Source organism: Micropterus salmoides, unplaced genomic scaffold, assembly GCF_014851395.1.
Source record: "Micropterus salmoides isolate LMB-PRFRI ecotype aquatic unplaced genomic scaffold, ASM1485139v1 Ms_hic_scaffold_12, whole genome shotgun sequence".
Classification (NCBI taxonomy): domain Eukaryota; kingdom Metazoa; phylum Chordata; class Actinopteri; order Centrarchiformes; family Centrarchidae; genus Micropterus; species Micropterus salmoides.
Genome location: NW_024040263.1, coordinates 15,423,844 through 15,430,958, shown reverse-complemented (window position 1 = coordinate 15,430,958; position 7,115 = coordinate 15,423,844). Strand labels below are relative to the sequence as shown.

Genomic DNA, 7,115 nt, shown 5'->3' with positions numbered 1-7,115 from the left:
TATATATATGTGTGTGTGTGTATATTACCTTGTGCAGGAAAATACTCTACATTGAGTCTCTAATTTGTTAATGCTAAGTACTAACTTGTCATTAATAATATTCAACATTTAATGACTTGCTGTAGCGCGTCAAATTTTTATTAATGTCCGGCCCCATCCAGGCTGCGATTGGTCGGTTGACGAAAAGTGACTGACAAGCAAGTCAGCCAGCGAGCCAAACCTTTCCTTATCTTCTTGTTTTCTCCTGTCTTACTGCCAGCTGCAGTCGATGTTTCTCTGTCACTGGAGCACCGGCATTTCTCTCGGTTCTCCGGTGGTGAGTCCGACTATATGTTTTGAACGATTAGCGGTGGGGCGGGGAGGAGGGTTACGGTAGGTTGTCTTAAAAGTTACTTGCAGACTGCTCATAAATCATTTTTTTTCTCATTTTACGTTGGCTTATCTGTTTTTAGAGGCACATGCAAGAGCCCGGTGTGGGCGGAGATTATGAGCAGCCTACAGCGCGCACAGAGAAGAGAGCGCCACACGCACTCTTACTGTTTTATTAAATCGCACACTTTTTGCGGTTACGTAATCACACGTGATTAAATTAATTGTGCAGCCCTAGTGTGTGTGTGTGTGTGTGTGTGTGTGTGTATGTATGTATATACATATATAAAATCTCCAAGATATCATCTGTGTGCATTATTAAAATCCAAGGCACTATCATTCTGTCGGAATTGCATCACAATGTGTCAAGTCAAAGACTGACTCATCTGTAGTTGAGTGAGTTGTGTCATGAGTCATCAGTGTTGGGACGGAGTGCGACAACACTGGAGCCATGATGGACATATTATTGTAGAGCAGGAGGGTCGTTTTCCCAACAAATTCGATAAAAGGTAGAATGTTTTTGCTATTAAATTTTGTAGTCACCAATATGTGGTGTCCCTGAGTGAAGTTTCTCAGTGTGTCTTTAAATGTTTTCCTTCCTTCATTTTTGGTTACCCATATAAATTTTTTTGGTTTGTACAGCCCAAGTTACATGGAATCTGATCTTTTACATATATTTGTGGTCCAAATCAGATACAGGTCGGATTTGTATGAAATACGACCTCAGTCTGGACCATCAGATCAGAATTCATGTGACTCTGACGTCAGTCTATAGCAACAGTCATCACAATTCTCCGCTAGACAGAGTCGCAATGAATGAAAAAGCTCCACTAAAAGATAATTAAAAATGCTACTTGAAACAGTAGAGGGAGAGTGTTGAAGGGCTTAGACCTGCTGTACAGTGCCTATGGGCAGCCACTGTGGCTGAGGGAGGAGGGGTTGATAAAAAATGCTAGTGTGCGTGTTCCCGTAGGGCCGCACAATGCGGAAGGTACGCACAAGATCCAGGTAATTTTATACGCGGAAGTCATTTTTTTGAGCTTCATGCACTTCTGAGCAGCTGCCTTCGACACTGTTTTCTTTATACGTCTATGGGTTCACCATCTTGGTTACTCACATTCATGTTCCCCTCAGGATAATTTGGTATAACACCCATAGGTTTTTATTCCCAAGATATTTGAGACTTTACCTACATATATACAGAAAGTGTTACCTCATTGATGTAAAATGTTGATAGTGTATCATCTGCTTTCCACTTTCATCATTTCACCACTTGACCCAACCTTTGTGATCAACTTTCCCTTTGTAGCAAGGCACAGGTCTAGTTTCTCTATTCTGTTTGTCATCCAGGTTAGCTCTTACCTGGTCACTCAGAATGACTTTCTCCACCTGCTATCATTTTCACCTCTGCAAAAATAGTTAATCTAGAATAGGCTGATGCAAGAGGAAGCCACCCAGTGTATCATTTAGCATTTAATGTATTTTGTCTCCTGCAGTTAAAAGCCCAACTTAACTGACTCATTTCCTTGTTGTTGCTCTCCTTTTCTTTCTCTCTGAATATAATGAATTTAGGATGTCTCATCAGAAGATTTCAGCTCATGTTCACATTATTACCATTAGTGATGTAACAGTGTGGATCCTTCTTTTTTTCATAACAAAGAGAAACCTCTAGTTTAAAGCTTTTGTTCATTAATTACAGCATAAAAATACAACTATTATTAACAGAAGAAAAATTGAAAGGGTTGGTGAAATAATGTATGGAAACACCTTGAAAATGTTAGATAATCAAAACCCTCACTGGGCACAATCACTGCAAATAATGAGCAAACGTTTTCTGAAGACCAAGGTGTGTGATGGTGGTCCTGCCGCATGAAACTAAGGCAGGGCAGGAAGGCAAGGATGTGAGGGATGTTGTCACTTAGCAAAAATCTTAATTTGGATGCTTGTGGACAAGATTGGAAGAGGTTCATACAGCTGCAGGGTTTAGAGGAGCGGACACAGCTGCTATTTGAAAATATGAATGAAGTTAAACTTGGACTCGGTGGTCAGTAATCTGGCGGCTGTATTGCTTGAGTGCTAGGCTCTGAAGATGGAGAACGTGGTTTCTATTCTGGCTGAGGTGAAGACTCTTCACCTGGCAGAGGAGCAGCAGAAAGCAGTTCAGGGATTAAGTATGAAAAGAAGACATGTGCATTGAAGAGGATGGCATCACAGTTTGGTACCAGGTTCAGTGTTGCGATTAATGAAAAAACACATATTTACTGTATGTTATCAGGAAGTGGATGGAGTGAGATAAGAGGATTGCTGGATGGGGTTACGCTGCTGATCACAACAGACTTAAAGATGTCAGTGATTAACGTAGTGCTTGTTCCACAGATTTGTATTGTGGTTGAGCTGCTGAGAGCCATTCATTTCAAAAAGTACTAGATCCTACAGTTTTTACCATGTTACTTTAAAAACCAAAACACAAATGAAAATGTATGATATCAGTTTCATAGGGACTTGACATGTATACATTTTATTTGTGCCCGTTTTATTTATTAATAATTTCAATATACACATACCTTACATTCACATAATTATTCAAAGAGGATATAATTTGTAAAGGAATTTATAAAAGAAGTTAGGATTGGTACATAAATCAAGGTTTTAAGGTTTTATTAAATACATATAACACTGTTATTTCCTTTGGTATGTTGTAGCCTTCAGTCCTGTTCCTTATGTAAATTTATTGAGTGGCACAGAGCCTGCAAGGGGCGGCATTTCCTTTTAAATTATACATCTAATAACAAAGTTTAGCAACTAGTAAATTTACAATCTAAACACTATGATTAAAAGTAGCCTTGTTTTTTTTATGTTGATTAGTAAATTATTTCCACCTGACGAGATTGATTCAAAGAAAATAGGTGAGATTCAGGATAAATAAGTGCACTTTCAAAGTAAAGAGATAATTAATTTGATTTTTATTGCGCATGCTGTCGTGCCAATGACAATATGTTAAAATATGTCTGTTTATCTGTAAAAATTGTATTGCTGTGAATAGCGATAGTAAGTTATTTTGAATCTTGTAAATATTCAGTATAATACAGAAAGTCCAGTTGTATTTACATTTGTGTACCTGTGTTATTTACAAGACAAAGTTTCCCTCTCTCTGTTGACTCGGTGCAATTCAGCTGTCGCTGCTCTCATGTCACAATATCGATGTGGTCCATGTCGACCGTGTGCATCCCCTGGTTTGTCACTGAGTCGAGGGGCCTGGCTACTGTACCACAGGTGCAATGCTGAGAAAGGTCAAAAGCTGGGAGACAGATGGCATGCACACACAAACTCATACATGCACACCCTCCCACACACTTTTAACAGTCCCAAAGGGACAGAGATCTATTGTGCAACTCAGATGGGCATTGCTGTAGCCTGTCACTCACTCACACATGTACGTGCACACACACAATGAATGTAGCCAAGCAGATGTCTTGTAAGCATGGAGTCTTTTTAGTAGTGATTTCCATTTTGGTGGTGGGAAAAAAAGACACAGAATATTACTTTTGCTAATTAATAATAATAATAATTATTATTAGTGCCTGCTTTTATTGCTATAACTGTTACTATTACTGCATATAATAATAATAATGAAAATAATAACGATAATGATTCAAATTAGGAGCGGAACAGGGAGACAAAAAGATTAAGAAATCAGAAAAAGAATGGCTGCCAGATGAGGCATATGATCTACCAATATTGGCATCTTAAACTTGTTTAACAGCTGTTTGATATGAATTTGTTTTTTGGGTGTCTTGTTCCCCTCAAGAAGACTTGTAACGGCTTTGTTGGTCATTTCACTTTCCACATAATGCCATCATTGCATTAGCAGCATTGTCCCTGTGAGCATGTTAGCATGCTGACGTTAGCATTTAGCTCAGCCTCATAGAGCCTCTAGCATGACTACTTAGTCTTGTTGTAATGTTGTTTATAAACCAAACCAAAATGTTTTCTCATTATGTTACATTCTTGAATTGATTGGCCACCCAGTGGAGTTAGTAGCGAGTTAAAAAAAGACCTGAAAGACAGACCGTGGCTCTTCTATCAGTCATCACCTTTTATCATCCATCCCCTCCTTTTCTCTCCCGTCTCTGCTGTCTCCCTCCACTCTCTAACTATTACCATTTAGGGTATCCATGCGCCACTGCCAACAGCATGGAATGTGTGTGTGTGTTTTGTGTTATGTTATTGCCTGTGTTGAGTTTGTGTTTCGTCATGCGTTAGTGGGTGCCTGCATTGTCCTCCTACGCACTCGAATGTCAGTAACGTTCGGCAATTTTCTGGGGGTAATAATGTGCACCAAATACATGGGCAGGCTTCCTTACTAACAGTTGGTCTCTGTGTGAGCGTTTAGGTGTGTGGGTGTTTGCGTGTCAAAGGTGGTTTGTGTGCAGAGGCGTTTGTGAGTGTGTGTGTAGGTGTTAGACACTCACCATTGTACAACACACTGAGTGTGGAGGCATCTGACCCTCAATAATAGATGTGGCTGCAGTGAATATTTAATGGGTGGAGGGTGTAGACACATGCACGTGTTTATACACACACACACACATACATGGGGAAATGGAAATATAATATCCATGCCTGTATGACTTTTAGACTGAGGCACTTGGGAAAGTGGTCTCCGTGTGTTCGGGTGATGCTCTCAGTAAAGGATACTGTGGAAGTTCGCCAGCCCACTACTTTAGCTTTCACTCATTCTTCTCTCTTTTTCTTCAAACAGGGCTCTCAGGATAGTGCTGGCGGTCAGGAGGGACTCGTACCACCACCTTTCTCAGCATTCCCTCCACCTCCACCTCCGCCCCCCCAGAACGGCCTGGCCCTGGATTACGGGGGCAGCCTGTATGCAGCGGGGGCCGTCCAGGGCCCCCGTGGAAGCCAGTGTAGCAGCAAACAGCGCCGTCAACGCTGCCAACAGCCTCAGTGTTCAAGTGAGTGCCAGCCTCTTCCTCTGTGTGCAGCCCACATCAGGTCTTTGCCTTGAGAGGGCGCCGAGAGCAGAGTGTGGAGGAATATATGTTATAGATTTTTTTTGAAAATAATAGTAAGTCACTGGGATACACCAATCTGACTTTCTACTCAACATACCAATTCTGATACCCAGAATCAGCATGCTGACCGATTGTAATTACAAATCCGATACCGTTGTCCGTTTTTCCTTAATCAAAAATCTGTAAATCTCTCTATGTAAAACTGATTCAGATCATTCCCAATCTTTGTGTAAGCCAACTTAAAGCTATATCTACACATGCATTCTTAAAGAGCAGCTAGCTTTGAACCCAAGACTGAAGTCCAGAGCCATTTAAACTGCTAGCTTAATGTTAGCTTAGAGGGGCTTCAGCAGATGTAACGCAGGTGGAGAGGGACAGAACAGGGTATGTGAATGATAGTGGGGGAAAGTGTTAATTTGCTCTAAACACTACAAGACTGATCGACACTGTAAACTACTATGTACCAGTAACTGTTGCAATACTTCTACAACTGCTAGGCTTACTCTCTGTTGCATGCTCTCAATCGCTCTATACTCCACACGGTCCACGCTGCTGACTGTTGATTGCTTTATTTTCCATTTTATTAAGTACACCTAGCTAATGCAGTCTAGAGTCCTGCAATAAAGTCTTTCTTCGTGAAGGTTATAATATTCCGTTTTTGTTAACCAAAATTATATAAAATATATAAAATATATAAAATTTTCACGATTTTAAGTGTGTTGCTTTATTGTGCATAGGGTATGGCACCAATATTGGTTCCTGAACCATACCAATTTTATAAAATCCATTTTAACACAAGAAAATTACATTACACATTACTACAAATACTCCCTTCAATGAGGAATGTGTTCAAAGATCGGGGAGCAGCTGGAGAAACTGTTTTTAATCTGCACTCCTAACTCAACCTGGATAACTAGACTAAAATGATAAAACAGATGAAATATCTGTACAGTATTGGACTATATAAAAAATAAAAATAACTGTCAAAAGGAACATTAATAACAAACAGTAAGGCAGCAATGTACCATTGTAGCATTTTAAATAGATGTCTAATCCAAAGATCCGGTCAACAGCAACACCAGGTTTGTTGTCATTCCTTTGTTCCCAGGGACCTATGTTACCCACCCCATTCGCTTAATATGACATGGGCTATAATGGGAACTCATCAAAGGGGGTTCTTATTACCATCTTAGTTTAATAGGCTTACATTTGAGGGAACTTATCAAATGGTTGGAGTCGTGGAATCACCAACATAGATTAACGCTTCCTTAGGTTAAAAACATGCAGCTATAAAACATTAAGCATAGTTTTGTGGATTAAACCCAACCCAAACAAGAGTTTGAGTCAAGTATAAGTAAAATATTATCCACAGAGCCACCCACACTCAACACATGTAACATTTTTTTTTAGAGATCTTCAATGATGACCATTGGTTATGTTGTGTTAGGAACATGGATACGCTCCTGTCATCACCAAATGACAAGGCACCTTTCAATGCTTGTTACTATCGACACAGTTCAGTCAGTGAATGGAGTACCCGGGTATCCAGGTGTTTCTGTTAATTTGTCCTATCAGTTTATATCAGTGAGGGTAGGCTCAATAACTGAATGAAGTTAATTGGTAACTATTTTGACCATCCATTAATCATTTTAGTTGCTTTTCAAGCAAGTCCCAAATGGTATCTGTTTTTGGCAATTTGAAAAAAATTTTTGGGGT

The 7,115-nt window shown here is 39.9% G+C and overlaps 1 protein-coding gene across 1 annotated transcript in view; it reads left to right on the top strand.

Moving 5' to 3' along the window:
* The window catches only part of LOC119899155 (RNA binding protein fox-1 homolog 2-like), a 39,522-nt gene that overhangs the window by 15,657 nt on the left and 16,750 nt on the right, over positions 1–7,115 (top strand). Inside the window, 2 exon segments of the mRNA XM_038713602.1 lie at positions 5,132–5,275; positions 5,277–5,339. Of these exon segments, the coding sequence (XP_038569530.1) occupies positions 5,132–5,275; positions 5,277–5,339 (207 nt within the window).